The sequence below is a fragment of the Gorilla gorilla genome, chromosome 15 (genome assembly GCF_029281585.2).
Source record: "Gorilla gorilla gorilla isolate KB3781 chromosome 15, NHGRI_mGorGor1-v2.1_pri, whole genome shotgun sequence".
Taxonomy (NCBI): Eukaryota; Metazoa; Chordata; class Mammalia; order Primates; family Hominidae; genus Gorilla; species Gorilla gorilla.
Genome location: NC_073239.2, coordinates 21,823,242 through 21,842,864, shown reverse-complemented (window position 1 = coordinate 21,842,864; position 19,623 = coordinate 21,823,242). Strand labels below are relative to the sequence as shown.

Below are 19,623 nucleotides of genomic sequence, written 5' to 3'. Positions count from 1 at the left end.
GATGTTTCTAAAATAGTTTGCCCTTGTACTCCTGCAAATCACCATCAGGACAGGATAGGTAACCAAAAGTGTACTCATGTATTCATGTACTATTTTCAGGTCAGGCTAAAGGATTTTCTATAATGTACTTCAGCTTTTGTTATGTGTTTAGAGATGGTTCCATAAAACTTGATCCATTGTAAAAAATAAGCAGCAGCCTGATAGCTTTAAATCACGATAACAGATTATATTATTAGAAAGCATCATTCACATACTAATCTGAGCTGCTACAAATACCGTATTTGGTTTCTTTTATAAATTCTAAAAGCAACTACACAAACTCACCTATACCTGGCACATCTGGCTACTAAAATCAGATGGAAAACTAGTGACTGTCTGAGTCAGGCCTGTCTATCAATTTAGTTCAGATTCCAGAGAATTTGTGATTGTAGATCAACTTCATTATTTGGCTGTTAACAGGGGAAACCTGTATCAAGTAATTACACACAATGTGATCTCACCAAATAGTAAGGATATTTACATATAAATTTTCTTTAAAAATCTATTAGTAATTTTTGAGTGAAAGGAACAATAGCGGACAATATAACATTACTGGGCCAATTCTTGAACGGCAAACATTAAGAGTAAAAAAAAAATTATTGAAAGCAGACACAATACTTATGTAAAATTTCAGAGACAAAGACTAGGAGATAAAACCCTAATCCTCTTTACCTCAATCTTATATAACAAAATATTGTTTCTAAAATGCAGCCGAAACTCTTATCCAGTCCTATTAAATAATAGCCAAGAATTTTTAAATAAAATTTACTTTTACTTATAAATATAAATCAATATGCCCCCCCCCCAAATATATCAAGATATTTTTAAAACTCTGGTGGTCAGAATATATTATTTAAAAACTCTGTAACTTAGGCTGGGCACAGTGGCTCATGCCTGTAATCTCGGCATTTTGAGAGGCTGAGGTGGGCAGATTACTTGAGGCCAAGAGTTTGAGACCAGCCTGGCCAACATGGCAAAACCCCATCTCTACTAAAAATACAAAAATTAGCTGGAGGTGTTGGCACACACCTGTAATCCCAGCTACTCAGGAGGCTGAGGCATGAGAATCTCTTGCGCCTGGGAGGCGGAGGTTGCAACGAGCCAAGATTGCGCTGTTGCACAACAGCCTGGCAACAGAGCCAGTCTGTCTCAAAACAAAACAAAACAACAACAAAAAAACACAACTCTGTAACTTAACAACAAAAAGACAAACAACCCAATTTAAAAATAGGCAAAGAACTTGAATGGGTATTTCTGCAAAAAAATATACAAATGGCCAATAAGCACATGAAATGATACTCAACATCATTAGTCATTAGGGAAATGTAAATCAAAACCATGAGATACCATCTTACACCCGATAAGGATGACTATAATTTTTAAAAACCAGAGTATAACAACTGATGCCAAGTGTATGGTGAAATTGGAACCCTCTGATACTGCAGGTGAGAATGTAAAGTGGCACAGATACTGGGAACAGCAGTTTGGCAGTTCCTCAAAAAGTTAAGCATAGATTACCATATGACCCAGCAATCCACTTCTAGGCATATACCCGCATGAATTTCAAACAGGGACTCAAGCAGATCCCTATATGCCAATATTCAATGCAGCATTATTTACAGTAACCAAAAGGTGGAAACAATCCAAATACCTATCAATAGATGAATGGATAAACAAAATGTGATATACACATACAATGGATTATTCAGCCATAAAAAGGAATGAAGTTCCTGATTGTGCTACAATACGGATGAACCCTGAAAACATGCTAAGTGAAATAAGCCAGATGCAAAAGGGCAAACATAACCTATTTCTACCTATACAAAATATCTAGAATAGAAAATTCAAAGAGACAAAGTAGATCAGAGGTTCCTAGGGGCTGGGAGGAGGGAGAAACACAAAGTTATAGCTTAATGGATACAAAATTTCTATTTCAAAGTAAATAGTGGTGATAGTTGTACAACACTGTGAATGTAATTGATGCCACTGAGTTGCACATTTAAAAATAGTTAAAAGGGCATTAAATATACATTTTTTAAATTACTAAACTTTATTGACACATAACTATCACCCAAAGTCAACAGTTTAGTGTTCACTCTCAGTGTTACATATTCTATGGGTTTTCACAAATGTATATAATGACAGGTATCCTCCTGTGGTTTGAAAACATTAAAGAAAAAAAATTCCAGAAATAAATAATTCATAAGTTTTAAATTGCATGTCATCCTGCCCCATCCCACCCAGGACATGAATCTTCCATTTGTCTTACATATCCACACTGTATACACCGTGTATATGCCAAAGAGAAGCCATAAAGTGCTTCCTTTAAGTGAAAAGGTAAAATTTCTGGACTTAATAAGGAATAAAAAATTGTATGCTGAGGTTGCTAAATTAATCTATGATAAGAATGAATCTTCGGCCGGGCGCAGTGGCTCAAGCCTGTAATACCAGCACTTTGGGAGGCCGAGGCGGGCGGATCACGAGGTCAGGAGATCGAGACCATCCTGGCTAATCCGGTGAAACCCCATCTCTACTAAAAATACAAAAAATTAGCCGGGCGTGGTGGCAGGCGCCTGTAGTCCCAGCCACTCGGGAGGCTGAGGCAGGAGAATGGCATGAACCCGGGAGGTGGAGCTTGCAGTGAGCTGAGATCACGCCACTGCACTCCGACCTGGGCGACAGAGCAGGACTCCGTCTCAAAAAAAAAAAAAAAAAGAATGAATCTTCTATTCATGAAATTGTGAAGGAGGAAAATGAAATTCGTGCTTAGCGTATATAGTTTGGTACTATCTGTGGTAATCCACTGAAGGTCTTGGAACATATCCCCCATGGATATGGGAGCACTACTGTATTGTACACAATAGTCTCAATGCCCCAGAAATCCTCTGTGCTCTGAGTATTCATCCCTCCTTCTCTAAAACCCCTGGCAACCACTTATCCTTTTACTGTCTCCATAGCTGTGCCTTTTCCAGAATGTCATAGTTGGAATCATAAGTATGTAGACTTTTCGGATTGTATAATGTATATAGGCATATACCCATGTGAGTTTAAATATACAGTACATTTATTTCAGTTAGTACATATGCATTTAAATTTCTTTTAGTACATGTGCATTTAAACTTTCTCCGTGTTTTTTCTTGGTTTAATATCTAATTTCTTTTTAGTGCTGAATAATATTCCATTGTCTTTATGTACCACAGTTTATCCACTCACCTACTGAAGGACATCTTAGTTGCTTCAATGTTTTGGAGGTTACAGATAATGCTGCTATAAACATCCATGTGCAGGTTTTTGTGTGAATGTAAGTTTCCAATTCATTTGAGTAAATACCAAAGCATGCAATTGCTACATCATATAAAAGTATGTTTGGTACTATAAGAAACTGCCAAACTGTCCTCTTAAGTGGCTATGCCATTTTTCACTTCCACCAGCAATAAATGGAGTTCCTGTTGCTCCACATGCTCACTAGCATTTGGTGTTGTCAGTGTTCTGGATTTTGGTCATTCTAATAAGTACATAGTCATATCTCATTGTTGTTTTAATTTACAATTCCCTAATGATATATGATGTTGAACATCTTTTCATATGCTTACTTGCCATCTATATGGCTTCTTTGGTGAGGTATCTGTTCAGATCTTTTGCCATTTTTTAATTGGGTTCCTCGTTTTTTTTTTTTGTTTTTTTTTTTTTTTGAGACAGGGTCTGGCTCTGTCACCCAGGCTGGAGTGCAGTGGCTCAATCAGCTCACTGCAACTTCCACCTCCTAGGTTCAAGCCATCCTCCCACCTCAGCCTCCCGAGTAGCTGGGACTACAGGCACACACCACAATACCCGGCTGATTTTTTTGTGTGGTTTTTTGTAGAGATGGGGGTTTCACTATGTTGCCCAGGCTGGTCTCAAACTCCTGAGCTCAAGCAATCCACCCCCCTTGGCCTCCCGAAGTGTTGGGATTACAGGTGTGAGCCATGGTGCCCAGCCCTCATTGTCTTAATATTGAGATTTAAGAGTTATTTGTATATTTTGGATAACAATCCTTCATCAGATTATCTTTTGCAAAACACTCTGTGGCTTGACTTCTCATTCTCTTGACAAGGTCTTTTGCAGAGTAAAAGTGTTTATAATCTTAATGAAGTCCAGTTTATCAGTTACTTCTTTCATGGGTTATGCCTTTTGTGTTATATCTAAAAAATTATCACCATATCCAAGGTCATCTAGCTTTTCTTCTATGTTTTCTAGGGGTTTTACACTTAGGTCTACAAACCATTTTGAGTTAATTTTTGTAAAAAGTATAAAGTCTATGTCTAGATTTTTTTTTTTTTTACATGTAGATATCCAGGTTTTTCTAGCACTACTGATTGAAAAGACTATCTTTTCTCTACTGTTTTGCCTTTGCTGCTTTGTCAAAGGTCAGTTGATTACATTTATATGGGTCTATTTCATAAGTCTTTATTCTGATTCATTGATCGATCTGTCTGTACTTTCACCAATACCACACTTTATGGATTAATGTAGTTTCAGAGTAAGTCTTGAAGCTGGGTAGTGTCAGTTCTCTGACTTTGTTCTTCAATATTGTGTTGGCTATTCTGGGTCTCCTGTCTCTCCATATAAACTTTATAATCAGTTTGCTGATATCCACAAAATAACTTGCTGGGATTTTGATTGGGAATGCACTGAACCTACAAATTAAGTAGGGATAAACCTATAGATCAAGATGGGAAGAACTGACATCTTGACAACACTGCATATATCTTGTAGACATAATGAGCCATGTGATGCTGGGCAAATTTCCTAATTCTGAACTTCCATTTCTACTAAGTGATATGAGGATATGTCCATCTACCATTACAGAATGATTCTAAGAAACAAAACAATTTATGTGAGTGTTGTTATATGCCTAACATGAAAAAATGTTAATGAATAAATGAATAAAAATAAATGAATAAATACTTGTTCCCTTCCCTTTTCTTTAAACAACCTACTAAAACATGAGAAAATCCAGATTATGTTTTGATGGTAGGGAAAATTACCTGGAAGTCAATTTATTACTCAAATTAGAGAACTTTTAAAAATTAGGGAATTAATTTAGAAATAATAAGGTCCAAAGACAGCTATGTTTCACCCTTCCTGTGGTATCTGATGATGTCTAGATATAGCAGTAGCAATCCACAAACAAGTACGTATTTTACGATATTGATGTATAGTGAAGGCTCAGATTCTTTAATCATAGACAAATTAGTTAAAAATAATTGTGAGCCAGGCGGGGTGACTCACGCCTGTAATCCCAGCACTTTGGGAAGCCAAGGCGGGCAGATCACCTGAGGTTGGGAGTTCGTGACCAGCCTGACCAACATGGAGAAACCCCATTTCTATTAAAAATACAAAATTAGTTGGGTGTGGTGGTGCATGCCTGTAATCCCAGCTACTCCGGAGGCTGAGGCAGGAGAATCGCTTGAACCTGGAAGGCAGAGGTTGCAGTAAGCCGAGATCGCGCCATTGCACTCCAGCCTGCCCAACAAGAGCAAAACCCCATCTCAAAATAAAAATAAAAATACCTGTGAATAGGCAGGGTGTGGTGGCTCACACCTGTAATCCCAGCACTTTGGGAGACCAAGGCGGGTGTATCACCTAAGGTCAGGAGTTTGAGACCAGCCTGTCCAACATGGCAAAACCCTGTCTCTACTAAAAATACAAAAATTAGCTGGGTGTGGTGGCATGCACCTGTAATCCCAGCTACTTGGGAGGCTGAGGTGGAAGAATCACTTAAACCAGGGAGGTGGAGTTTGCAGTGAGCTGAGATTCACCACTGCATTCCAGCCTGGGTGACACAGTGAGACTCTGTCTCAAAAAAACAAAACAAAACAAAAAAATCCTGTGAATAAATAACTGACTAGACCACGCATGGGGGCTCATGCCTGTAATCCCAACACTTTAGGAGGTTGAGGTGGGTGAATTACTCAAGTTTAGGAATACCAAACCAGCCTGAGCAACATGATGAAACTCCATCTGTACAAAAAATACAGAAAATTAGCTGGGCATGGGTGGTGTGCACCTGTAGTCCCAGTTACTAGGAAAGCTGGCTTGAGCCCAGGAGGTTGAGGCTGCAGTGAACTGAGATCACGCCATTGCACACTCCAGCCTGGGTGACAGGGTGAGACCCTGTCTCAAAAACAGAAACAAAAAACAAAAAATAATTCATCAGCTTATTCACTTTTCTCATATCAAGGGTATATTCCAAGTATCCGTATACAAGGGATATGGCACAGTCTATTTAGTCAGGAAATTATGACTGATTGCTCCTATGGGCAAATTCAATCATACTTTGTAGTAAACTTCCTATAAATGTCACAAGTAGGATTCACCAATGGAAGTCTTCTTCAAAATGCTACCTTATAACAGGCAAAATAATTACTAATTGAAATTTTGAATTAATGTGCTTTGTATTCAAAGTAACAAATTAGCCACAAAATATGCAGGTAGCTCATGTTCAAATCTAAAAAAGAAAGGGACATTCATGAGCTGAATAACAGCATGCTGACCCCCAGTCCTCATCTCAGATCACCTCACAGCACCTAAAAGAATTAGAAAAGTATATGAAAAGTTACTACATGGGGCTGGGCACGGTGGCTCACGCCTGTAATCCCAGCACTTTGGGAGGCTGATATGGGCAGATCAACTGAGGTCAGGAGTTCAAGACCTGCCTGGCCATCATGGTGAAACCCAGTCTCTACTAAAAAATATAAAACCTAGCTGGGAGTGGTGGCACGCGCCTGTAGTCTCAGCTACTCAGGACGCTAAGGCGGGAGATCACTTGAATCCAGGAAGCAGAGGTTGCAGTGGGCCGAGACTGCACCACTGCACTCCAGCCTGGGCGATAGAGTGAGACTCTGTCTCAAAAAAAAAAAGTTAGTACATGGGTCGGGTGCGGTGGTTCACACCTGTAATCCCAGCACTTTGGGAGGCCAAGGTGGGTGGATCACTTGAGGTCAGGAGTTCGAGACCAGCCTGGCCAACCTGGAGAAACCTCGTCTTTACTAAAAATACAAAAATTAGCTGGGCATGGTGGCACATGCCTTTAATCCCAGCTACTAGAGGGGCTGAGGCAGGAGAATCACTTGAACCCGAGAGATGGGGGGTTCCAGTGAGCCAAGATCGTGCCATTGTACTCCAGCCTGGGCAACAAGAGCGAAACTCCATCTCAAAAAAAAAAATTTTCAGATAAATAAATGCTTACCATATTTAAACATGAATTTTAAAAATACCTTTCATATACAAAATCTGTGTTCAATCCTTTAAGACTGGGCTTAGTTTTTTTTATCTTGAATTAAAATTTTCAAGAGGCATTCCAATAAATTAGAGACTTTGTATTTATTATTATTAATGAATAATTGCATGTTTACTTATATTTGTACCTATGTATACACTCATCTGATTTATAACTAACTCCATTTAAAGGTTACAATCTTTGACATAGTCCAAACAAAACATATGAACTACTGTCAGACATGCTAAAGGACACACATTTACTACTATAAATCCCACAAATTTTGCATCCCAAACCCTATATTTAATGGAAGACATGGACAAGTAATACAGTAATTTATTTGTCTGGTTAATAGTAGCAAGTTGGCCGGGCACAGTGGCTCCTGCCTGTAATCCCAGCACTTCAAGAGACTGAGGTGGGAAGCCAGGAGTTTGACACCAGCCTGGGCAATATAGCAAGACCGTGTCTCTACTTAAAAAAAAATAAAATAAAATAAAAAATTAGCCAGGCATGGTAGCACGCACCTGTAGTCCTAGCTACTTGGGAGGATGAAGCAGGAGGACTGCCTAAGCCCAGAAGTTTGAAGCTGCAGTGAGCTATGATCTCACCACTGCACTCCAGCCTAGACAAGAGAACAGGACTCCGTCTCTTTAAAAAAAAAAAAAAAAAAAAAAAAAGCAGCAACTCAAAAAAAAAAAAAAAAAAGAAGAGATGTATCAAAAGACTTATACAGGACCATGTCATGCTTCATTCACTCACCTAAAAATTATTCTGTCAGGCAATGTGCTAGTTAGATGACCTTGTACAAAGCCAATTAACCTTCCTAAGTCTCAGGTTTTTCCTTGTTAAATTAGAATTACAACACTCTTCCAGAACTGACCAAAATGCATATAAAGCACTTAGCACAGTGCCTGATCACAGTCAATTCTCAAATGCTAGTTATAGCTATAATAGTTAATGTCAGGCCAAATGAGAACTTGAACTAAAAGTTTCTGAAAGACAGAACTTATCAACACTGGTATTTCAGGAGCAAAGTAATTAAGAGAAGTAGGTAAGAGTGATCTCAGGTTTCTTTTTTAAACATTATGGTACTGTTCACTAAAAATAGGAAACCAAGAAAGACACAAGACAGGCGGGAGAAAGCATTTTGAAGTTTGAGATGCCCAAAAGGGACCAGAATGGAGAAATAACGATTTAGAATAGTCATTGAGGAGAACAGAAGAGGTTGCTGAGCTAAAACATGTAAAAGAACTTTTAATTGGTTGCAGACTCAGCTGAGATTTTAAATTCCTAGCTACATGTTTGTGTGATTTTTCTCCAACAGCACCCAGCTGACACAGACCATCAATTGTCTGAATTTTAGGTGGTTACAGCATTTCTTTATTATGTGCCCCAAAGAGAATGACTGTTAAAGTACAGAATGGATTTTTTCAAGTAAACAAAAGTAGGGGCCAGATGTGGTGGCTCACGCCTGTAATCCCAACACTTTGGGAGGCCAAGGTGGGTCCATCACCTGAGGTCAGGAGTTCGAGACCAGCGTGACCAACATGGTGAAACCCTGTCACTACTAAAAATACAAAATTAGCCGGGCGTGGTGGTGCATGCCTGTAATCCCAGCTACTTGGGAGGCTGAGGCAGGAGAATCGCTTGAACCCAGGAGACTTCAGTGAGCCGAGATTGTACCATTGCACTCCAGCCTGGGCAACAAGAGGGAAACTCTGTCTCAAAAAAAAAAAAAAAAAAAAAAAGAGGGTGGGGGAGATGTATAAATGACTGAATGAGGCTCTTCAACAGCTGAGTAGCGTGAACTAGGAAAATTTCAATTTTGAAAATTCTAACATCATTGTTGAACTAGATTGTTTAGATGGGTACTATACCATAGTATGACTAGAAGGAAAAAAGGAAAGGATGAAAGAAAAGTTATTTCGGCTGGGTGCGGTGGCTCATGCCTGTAATCCCAGCACTTTGAGGGGCCGAGGCAGGCAGATCACCTGAGGTCAGGAGTTTGAGACCAGCCTGGCCAATATGGTGAAACCCTGTCTCTACCAAAGATACAAAAATTAGCTGGGCATGGAGGCGGGTGCCTGTAATCCCAACTACTCAGGAGACTGAGGCAGGAGAATTACTTGAACCTGGAAGGTGGAGGTTGCAGTGAGCTGAGATCGAGCCACTGTACTCCAGCCTGGGCAAGAGAGTGAAACTCTATCTCAAAAAAAAAAGTTATTTCAATGGAATATCATTAGGCAATCAGCCAAATAATTTAAAAATTAATAAAAATCACTTACCCATTTTGAAAAGAACAGCTTTGTGTTTCTGAATCATCACTATCACTGATGATAATAGTTTCTCCATCCACACTGTTAACATGTCCATTAGCAAAACCATTTTGATGTGATGGAGGGAGGACTTCCAAAATCCTACACTGCAACCTGAAATAAAATGATACATTTAAAAATGCAAATCATTTCATATTTTACAGCCAAACATGTCAGAGCAATCAAATTGTTTTGAACTAGTCATTTTGTTTTGCAGAGGCTATAGCTGATTGATTTAAACAATTTAATTAAAAAGAAAATCTGTAACATCTAAGCAAATATTAGATATAATTTAAAGCTGTAAAACTATTTTAAAACTCAATTTATCTCAAGATTATGCAAAATTATATTATTTCCTTCCTTCTGCTAGCTCTGGATTGTTTGTTCTTCTAGTTCCTTAGGTTGTAAAGCTAGGTTGCTGATGTGAGATCTTTCTTGTGTTTTAATGTAAGGATTTATAGCTACAAACTCCCCTCTTAGCACTGCTTTTGCTGTATCCCATAAATTTTGGTATATTTTTGTTTTCATTCATCTCTAAGTTATTTTCTAATTTTCCTTAGGATTTCTTCTTTGCTCCACTGGTTGTTTAAGAGTGTGTTTTAAATTTTCACAAATTTGTGAATTTTCTAGTTTTCCTTTGTTAATGATTGCTAAGTTCATGTTGTTGTGGTCAGAGAAGATACTTTGTATGAGATTGTGATGCTTAATTTTAGGTGTGAACTTGACTGCATTAAGGCAAAAGCAGATAGTTGCTAAAGTATTATTGCTAAGTGTGTCTATTAGGGTGTTTCCACAGAAGAGTGCTGTGTGAGTCAGTGGACTGTGTCAGGGAAGATTCTCCCTCAATGTGAGCAGGCACCATCCAATTAACTGGGGGCCCAGACAGGACAAAAACGGCAGAGAAAAGACAAATTCATTCTGATTCCTGGAGCTGGGACACCTCTCTTCTCCTGCCTTTGGACATCAGCAACTCCAGGTCCACCAGCCTTTGGATTTTGGGACTTGCACCAGTGTCCCCTCCTCCATACTCTCTCCCCATCCCTTCTCCTATCTCTCTCTCTCTCTCGATAAATACCTCCTATTGGTTCTGTCTCTCTGGAAAAAACTGTCTAATACAGATATCTACCTTCTAAAATCCAATGAGACTAAATTTGTGACCTAGCATAAGGTTTATCCTGGAGAATATCCCATGTGCACTTGAGAAAAATGTGTATTGTTGTTGGGTTGAGTGTTCTGTTTATGTCTGTTACATCTAGTTGATTTATTGTGTTGTTCAGATCCTCTATTTCTTAACTTCTGCCGGGTTGTTCCATCCATTATGGAAGGTGGAGTACTGAAGTCTCCAGCTATTATTGTGAAAATTTCTGTTTCTCTCAGTAGTTATATTCCTAACTAAAGTTAACTGTCTAGAAAGTCATTGCCGGGCGCGGTGGCTCATGCCTGTAATCCCAGCACTTTGGGAGGCCGAGGTGGGTAGATCACGAGGTCAGAAGATCGAGACCATCCTGGCTAACCTGGTGAAACCCTGTCTCTACTAAAAATACAAAAAATTAGCCAGACGTGGTGGCGGGTGCCTGTAGTCCCAGCTACTCGGGAGGCTGGGGCAGGAGAATGGCATGAACCCAGGAGGCGGAGTTTGCAGTGAGCCGAGATTGCACCACTGCACTCCAGCCTGGGCAACAGAGCAAGACTCTGTCTCAAAAACAAAAAAAAGAAAGTCATATATTGGCACAATATCTTATTTTACAGATTTGGGGCCTTATAATTTTTGAAAGCATCCAATATTTTAAATTCTAAAATTCTTCAGACTATAACCTTTTTATTCTCACAACTTTTGTTGTGATTTCTGATCTCTGGAAAGCTTCCTATTTACTAACTCTATCACCCCTATTCTGGCTTCCTTTACTCTGCATACTGTATCTGGATTTTACGGGCCATGATTTTAGACTCATTCAACCACAATTAAAATATTCCTTAATCGGCCGGGTGTGGTGGCTCACGCCTGTAACCCCAGCACTTTGGGACACCGAGGTGGGCGGATCACCTGAGGTCCAGAGTTCGAGACCAGCCTAACATGGAGAAACCCTGTCTCTACTAAAAAAAATATAGAATTAGCTGGGCGTGGTGGCACATGCCTGTAATCCCAGCTACTCCGGAGGCTGAGGAAGGAGAATGGCTTGAACCCAGGAGGCGGAGGTTGCTGTGAGCCAAGATTGTGCCATTGCACTCCAACCTGGGCAACAAGCGCGAAACTCCGTCTCAAAAAAAAAAAAAAAAAAAAAAACAACTCCTTAATCCCATCTCTATTGTGCCAATTTTCAATGCTAGAAAAGACAGCACCTGTTTTCTCTCCACACTCCCTCTTATTCCAAATTCTTTACTTCCTGCCTTGAAACCATGAGTCTACTATGAATTCAAGGTTAGGATCTTACTGTTGAGATAACTTTTGTTGGTTCTCAAAACAGATTTCCAAAACTTTCTCCTTTCCTCAAGTCCCAGTCTCAGTGCTTTAACATTAGAAAATGAAAGAAGAGATCTTCACTTAGGCTCTTTGACTTCCTTCTCAACATCAAATGTCCATATCCTTCATAATTGTTCATATTCTTATGTCAGAAGGGTTCTCTTCCAGCCTGTAACCTCTTCTCTTATCCCGTTGCATTGTATTTCTCCTCCTGTGTATCTTCAGTTTTCCTCTGCTAAAAGACATGCTCTTCAATATCCTGGAAAGTTTTTATCTATCTCTAGCTTTCTAGAGACTCCAGGGTATGGTCTCTTCTTCTCATTCCCTAGAGGGACCTGGCATTGCTGAAGCCAAAGTAGATTCCAAGAACAAAAACAATCCAATTTTTATAAATATCCCCTTATATGGAAGCATAGTGATTGCCAAAGCAAGGGAAAGGTCAAGCAAAGATAATGCATCTGTACCTGCTCTGTAGACATTTTGCTTCTTGTAAAGACCATTTGCACGCCTGCAATCCCAGCACTTTGAGAGGGTGAGAAAGGCGGATCAATTGCTTGAGGCCAGGAGTTCAAGACCAGCTTGGCCAACATGGCGAAACCCTGTCTCTACTAAAAATACAAAAATTAGCTGGGTGTAGTGGCATGCACCTGTAATCCCAGCTACTTGGGAGGCTGAGGCACAAGAATTGCTTGAACCCGGGAGGTGGAAGTTGCAGTGAGCCATGATTGTGCCACTGCACTCCAGCCTGAGCAACAGAGTGAGAGTGAGACTCTGTCTCTGAAAAAAAAAAAAAAAAAAAAAAAAAAAAAAAAAGCCAGGCATGGTGGTGCTGCACACCTGTAATTCCAGCTATTCAGATCCTGCAACTGCACGCACCCCAGCTTGGGTGACTGAGTGAGACTATCTAAAAAAAAAAACAAAAATAAATAAAAATAAAAATAAAAAAAGACAATTTCATTGGCTAAAAAATAAATTAATAGCAACTTCCTATCAATTTATAATCTGCTCTTTAACGTATCCTCTTCTCTCAGGACTTATTCATCCATCAGTGAAGTCTCCTCTCCTTCCATTTACTGTCAGGTGGTTCAAAAGTGTGACTTATATTGTCTCTCCACTTCCCTACCATTCCTACAATTTTGGTCATCATATACAAAACTTATCCCAAGAAAGTCACAATAATCTAACTATTGGTCAACAAATCCAAAGTCTTGTATTAGTTGTCTTAATCTTCTGTAAACCATTATCCACCCCCTTACTAAAAAATTCCACCTCTATTTTTATGGTTCAAAATCTTACCTATTCATCATCTAACCTACCTCCCTGACCACACTTTTTCTCTGTCTTTGCCTGCTTCTTGATCTCCTCATACTACCAAAATATATAGTGATTCCCCCAAAGTGCTACTGCATATCTCTTGGTTGATATATACTTTCCCTTGGTGTTTCATCTCAGCTCTAGATAACTGATTGTCTGACTCTCAACTTCTAGAAATGTGGTCAAAAAAATCCATTTCTTCTCTAGAGGGAGTTTATGTAACCAAGGAGGTTTCATCTCTATTGAGACAGTCACAATAATAGTGTTGGTGAGGATGTAGAACCACCTTGAAAAACAGTGTGACAACTCCTCAGAGATTTACCATATGACCCTGTAATTCCGCTTTTAGCTATATACCTGAGAGACATAAAACATATGTCCACACAAACTTGTACATAAATGTTCAAAACAGTATTACTCATAAGAGCCAAAAATTATAAACAATCCAAATATCCATCAACTGATCATTAAAATGTGGTATATACGATGCAATAAAATATTATCCAGCAAAAAAAAATAGGAATGAAGTACTGATACATGCTACAATATTTATGAATCTTGAAAATATTATGCTAATGAAAGGGGCCAGACACAAAAGACCACCTATCATAGGATTCCATTTATATGAAATATCCAGAAATCTGGATATTTATATTTCATATAAAATCTAGGCAAATCTCTAGAGAGAAGATAGACAAAGTAAGTACCAGAAACTTGGCGGCGGGGGATGGCGGGGGCAGTGTAAAGGGACAGGAGGGCCATGGGCAGTGACTGCTAATGGGCAAAGCTTTTCCTTCTGAGATTTTGAAAATGTTATAAAATTAAAACTGTACATTTTAAATGGGTGAATTTTATGGTATGTGAAATATATCTCAATAAGTCATTTAAAAAAGAGTTGCAAGATATAGTAGGGAGTAAATATAAAGGAGAGAGAGCATTGCTGGAATTATATTTATGGTATATCTCTACAACTCCTTTTTTTTTTTTTTCTGAGTCTCGCTCTGTCCCCCAGGCAGTATGCAATCTCAGCTCACTGCAACTTCCGCCTCCCGGGTTCAACTGATTCTCCCACCTCAGCATCCCAAGAAGCTGGGACTACAGGCACGATCCACCACGCCCAGCTAATATTTTGTATTTTTAGTAGAGATGGGGTTTCTCCATGTTGGCCAGGCTGCAGCCTCTACAACTCTTATGCAATCCTGGGGAAGGTTTTATTAACTACAAATATTCTAAGCACATAAATACCTACCGTTGGGCTAAATCTCTATTCTCTGAGAAAAAGTGGTTCAAGATTAGATACTTTGCTGACTATATCATTCATTTGGTTATACCATACCATCAACAAATTTTGATATACTGTTTGATATCCTGTCTCATTTACCAGCTCTATTCTCCTAGGAACTTTATTCTTCCCATGTTCTACCCTCTTCCAAATGGCTATTAATAGAGCTGCCATGTTCTCCCAAAATAATGGCCAGATTTAGCTGATACAGGGTAGGCACTACTTTGCTGAGCTCACATATCTTTTCTAAGATTTTTAAACTTGGAATCTAGAAGTAAAAATCAGTCCTTGTCTCCCACCATGAAATCTGTAAGATAAAATTCTGGTGCTGTCGGCAGCCATATATCCTGCTACATGGAGGAGACAGTGTGCAGTGAAAGGTGGTAAAATCTGTAAGACAGAAGAGATGGCAAGGATACTAGAGGCAATTAGTTCTTTTATGCCTGTTCTTCCTCAGATTTAGCTGCACCTTGCCCATTCCAGGCTTAGCTGTTTAATCTTTCCTTCCATTTAACAAACAAATAATTCTACATCCAAACAAAAGAAGACATAACTGGTTCCAAGGCACCCTAAGGCTTAAGAATCAACAAAATGTATACTATATGGGTCAACCCAAAGTCCTCAAAGCATCTTACCTTCTAACTTCTACTCATTTCCCCTCACTAAGATTTACATAAGTTCAATTAAATTTAAACATCCTAGTCTTGGTCCTTTTCAAGCTGCTCTTTTTAAAAAATTGAAGGAAAAAAAAGACTCAAATTACTAAAATCAGAAGTGAAAGTGAGAATATTATTGCTGATTTTACAGAAATAAAAAAGGTTATAAGAGAATACTGGCTGGGTGCGACAGATCACACCTAATCCCAGCACTTTGGCAGGCTGAGGAAGGGAGATGGCTTGAGCCCAGAAGTTCAAGACCAGCTTGGGCAACATGGAGAAACCCTGCCTCTACAAAAATACAAAAATTAGCCAGGCATAGTGGTGTGCACTTGCAGTCCCAGCTACTTGGGAGGCTAAGGTTGGAGGATCATTGAGTCCAGGAGGCAGAGGCTGTCTCAGAAAACGTATGCATGTATGTATGTGTATGTGTGTATATATATATGTATGTATGTATGTATGTATGTATGTATGAATGTATGTATATTTCCTAACAAAGAAAAGCCCAAGAACAGATGGCTTCACTGGGGAATTCTATTCAACACTTACAGAAGCATTAACATACATTATCTCAAAATCTTCCAAGAAACTAAAGAAGAGGGAATGCTTCCTAATTCATTCTATAAGGCCAGAATTACCCTGATACCCAGGCAGACAAAGAGATGGCAGAATATATGAAGAACTCTCACAACTCAAAAAAAAAAAAAACCCCAAACCACTCAATTCAAAGACGGGCAAAAGACTTGAATAGACATTTCTCCAACAAGATACAAACAGCAATAAGCACATGGAAGATACTCAGCATCATTTGTCATAAGGAAAATACAAAATCAAAACCACAATGAGATTCGACTTCACACTAAGATGGTTATATATTTTTTCTTTTTTCTAAACACAGAAATTCACAAGTGTTAATGAGAATGTAGAGAAAATGGAACGCTAGTGCATTGCTGGTGGGAATGTGAAATGGTACAACTGCTACAGAGAACAGTTTGGCAATTCCTCAAAAAATTAAACATAAAATTATCATATAGCCCAGTAATTCCACTTCCAGGTATATACCCAAAAGAACTGAAAACAAGAACTCAGATACTCATACACCAATGCTCATAGCAGTACTATCCACAATAGCTAAAAGGTGGAATCAACCCAAGTGTCCATCAACAGATGAACGGATAAGCAACTGTGGTATATACATATAATGGAACATTCAGACATAAAAAGGAATAAAATTCTGATACATGCTACAATGTGGATGAACCTTGAAAACATGTTCATAGGCTGGGCAAGAGAGTGAGACCCCCAACTCTACAAAAAAAAAATTTAAAAATTAGCCAGGTGTGGTGGTGCACATCAGTGGTCCCAGCTGCTAGGGAGGCTGTGGTGGCAAGATCGCTTGAGCCTGGGAAGTTGAGGCTGCAGTGCACCACTACACTTCAGCCTGGGCGACAGTATAAGACACTGTCTCAAAGAAAAACAAACAAAAAAAAACCCCAAGCTTGGCTGGGTGTGGTGGCTCACGCCTGTAACCCCAGCACTTTGGGAGACAGAGGCGGGTGGATCACAAGGTCAGGAGTTTGAGACCAGCCTGACCAAACATGGTGAAATCCCGTCTCTACTAAAGATACAAAAATTAGCCGGGCGTGGTGGTGTGCGCCTATAATCCCAGCTACTCGGGAGGCTGAGACAGGAGAATCATTTGAACCCAGGAGGCGGAGGTTGCAGTGAGCAGAGATCACACCACTGCACTCCAGCTTGTGCGACAGAGCGAGACTCCATCTCACAAAACAAAACAAAAACCCCAAGCAAACAAAAAAGAAAACATTATGTTCAGTGAAATGAGCCACAAAAGGACAAATATATGATTCCACTTATATGAAGTATCCGGAATAGGCTCATAGAGAAAGAACATAGAATAAAGGTTACCAGAGGCCGGGGGAAGGATAGAATGGGGAGTTATTGCTTAATAGCTACAGAGTTTCTGTTTGGGATGATGAAAAAGTTCTGGAAATAGTGGTGATATTTACACAATACTGTGTACAACATTAAGTACACTGTGAATGTACTTAATGCCACTGAACTGCACACTTAGCACACTTAAAATGACAAAAATAGTAAAAATTTTATATTTACTTTACTAAAATAAAAAAAACTTTTTTTATTCTAAGAGAAAAGCTCGAGAAGAGGCTCAATTACCAATCCTACATTGGTAGCAAACGGAAATGATGTCTAAAGAACTGCAGGCTGACTTTCACCACTGACTGGTAGAAATAAACCAGTGTTTCTCAAGAGGAACAACTACAGGAAATCGTATCAAAACCTGTTAGGTAATTATGTAGCCTATTGATAAAAAGGCTCTGTACTTTAGTAACATGAGCTGTAAAAAATATGAAAGAAATCAAATGGATCTGCCTTTGAAGGGCTTAGATATCAGATCTATCAGGGCTCATAATATTACTAAGGCTTCTGGGAAGTAATGAAGGAAGCTTTTCAGGGACCCTATGACAAGGTTGCTCAAGTTAGAAACAGAGATGATCTTTGCTGGCAGAGCCCAGGTGAATGCCCCTTAAGTGGTAACAGTGGTGGTGGTCATGAGGCAAATACAGGGTAAATGAGTCTACTCTGAACCCAAGTACAGTTGATGTGAGGCCTAAAGTGGTCTGACAGTCATCAGTGGGAACAACTGACCACAGTAGGTCCCACAGGGCTACAATAATTTGAGGACTAATATATTTAAAACCAACAGAAAGAAATACAATTCCCTGACAGAGGAATTAGGGAGAAGGAAACCAGTGCAACACAGGGACATTGCCCAAAAGTAAATTATATAAATTGTAGTAATTATTGTCAATGCTACTATTGACTTTGTAGCACAACCAAACCACCGGTAGCATTCCTTGTCAATCTAATCAAGGCTAGCCCTTCCCATAGGTACTTAGCTAAACTTATGCTACTCAAGATGCCAAGTCAACACCTTCTAATAGATTTCTAGAGACTTAGTCTATGTCTTTCACAACCACTTGCTACCATTTCTTGATTCTAGGGAGTTCAAAGAAGTTTACAGGAGTGTATGTAAAAAAACAGAGAATCATGAATTAAGACCCAGCTAGAGGATCTTCAAGAGCATAGAAACTATTTGAATTAAAGTTATGCTCCATTATTTGAGAACACAGTGGAAGTTAATGATTAAGAGTCCTTATCATTAGCATTCATGTGTGCCAGATTAAATATGTAATTTACATATATGTCTCTCCTTATATATCAATCAACTCCATAAGTTATACATTTTCTAGAAGATGAAATTCCGGCTCAGATTTTTTTTTTCCTTTTTTTTTTTTTTTTTTCCTGAGATGGAGTCTCGCTCTGTTGCCCAGGCTGAAATGCAGTGGCATGATCTCAGCTCACTGCAACCTCTGCCTCCAGGGTTCAAGGAATTATCCTGCCTCAGCCTCCCCAGTAGCTGGGATTACAGGCACGCGCCACCATGCCCAGCTAATTTTTGTATTTTTAGTAGAGATAGGGTTTCACTATGTTGGCCAGGCTGGCCTCAAACTCCTGACCTCAAGTGATCCACTCGCCTTGCTTCCCAAAGTGCTAGGATTACAGACATGAGCCACTGCACCCTGCCCAGGGATTTAAGTAATTTGCTCTCAGTCACACAACCAGTAATGGTACAGCCAAAACTTTAACTGTGTGACTCTTAAGCCCATATACTTTCTAATTTTCCACTCTATTATTAGAGTTGAAGGGAATGGAAGCATTATGTTGACCCAAGGGCATTTCACAACTTTAAGCCCAGGCAATGCAAGGCTCCTTAAAGTACTAACAACTTAAACACATTTCAGAGTGAAAGCAAGACTGTGGAACAGGAGCAAGTACAGTATAAGGGCACAACATTAATTAGTCATAAATCTGTAATAAGCTGAACATGGAAATAGTTTTTTTTTTTTTCCTGAGACAGAGTTTCGCTCTTGTTGCCAGGCTGGAGTGCAATGGCGCAATCTCGGCTCACTGCAACCTCTGCCTCCCGGGTTCAAGCAATTCTCCTGCCTCAGCCTCCCGAGTAGCTGGGATTACAGGCATGCGCCACCACGCCCAGCTAATTTTGTATTTTCAGTAGAGACGGGGTTTCTCCATGTTGGTCAGGCTAGTCTTGAACTCCTGACCTCAGGTGATCTGCCCACCTCAGCCTCCCAAAGTGTTGGATTACAGGCGTGAGCCACTGCGCCCAGCTGCAAATAGCTTTTTATGAGGATAGTCTGGAATGTATATACCTTCCCCTAAAAAGCTATTTT

General features: G+C 39.5%; 1 protein-coding gene across 2 annotated transcripts in view; it reads right to left on the bottom strand.

Moving 5' to 3' along the window:
• The window catches only part of BAZ1A (bromodomain adjacent to zinc finger domain 1A), a 120,493-nt gene that overhangs the window by 63,785 nt on the left and 37,085 nt on the right, over positions 1-19,623 (bottom strand). For both annotated transcript variants that reach the window (XM_055361308.2, XM_031001894.3), the window contains one exon: positions 9,586-9,729. In XM_055361308.2, the coding sequence (XP_055217283.1) occupies positions 9,586-9,729 (144 nt within the window). The remainder of the gene's footprint in view (positions 1-9,585; positions 9,730-19,623) is intronic.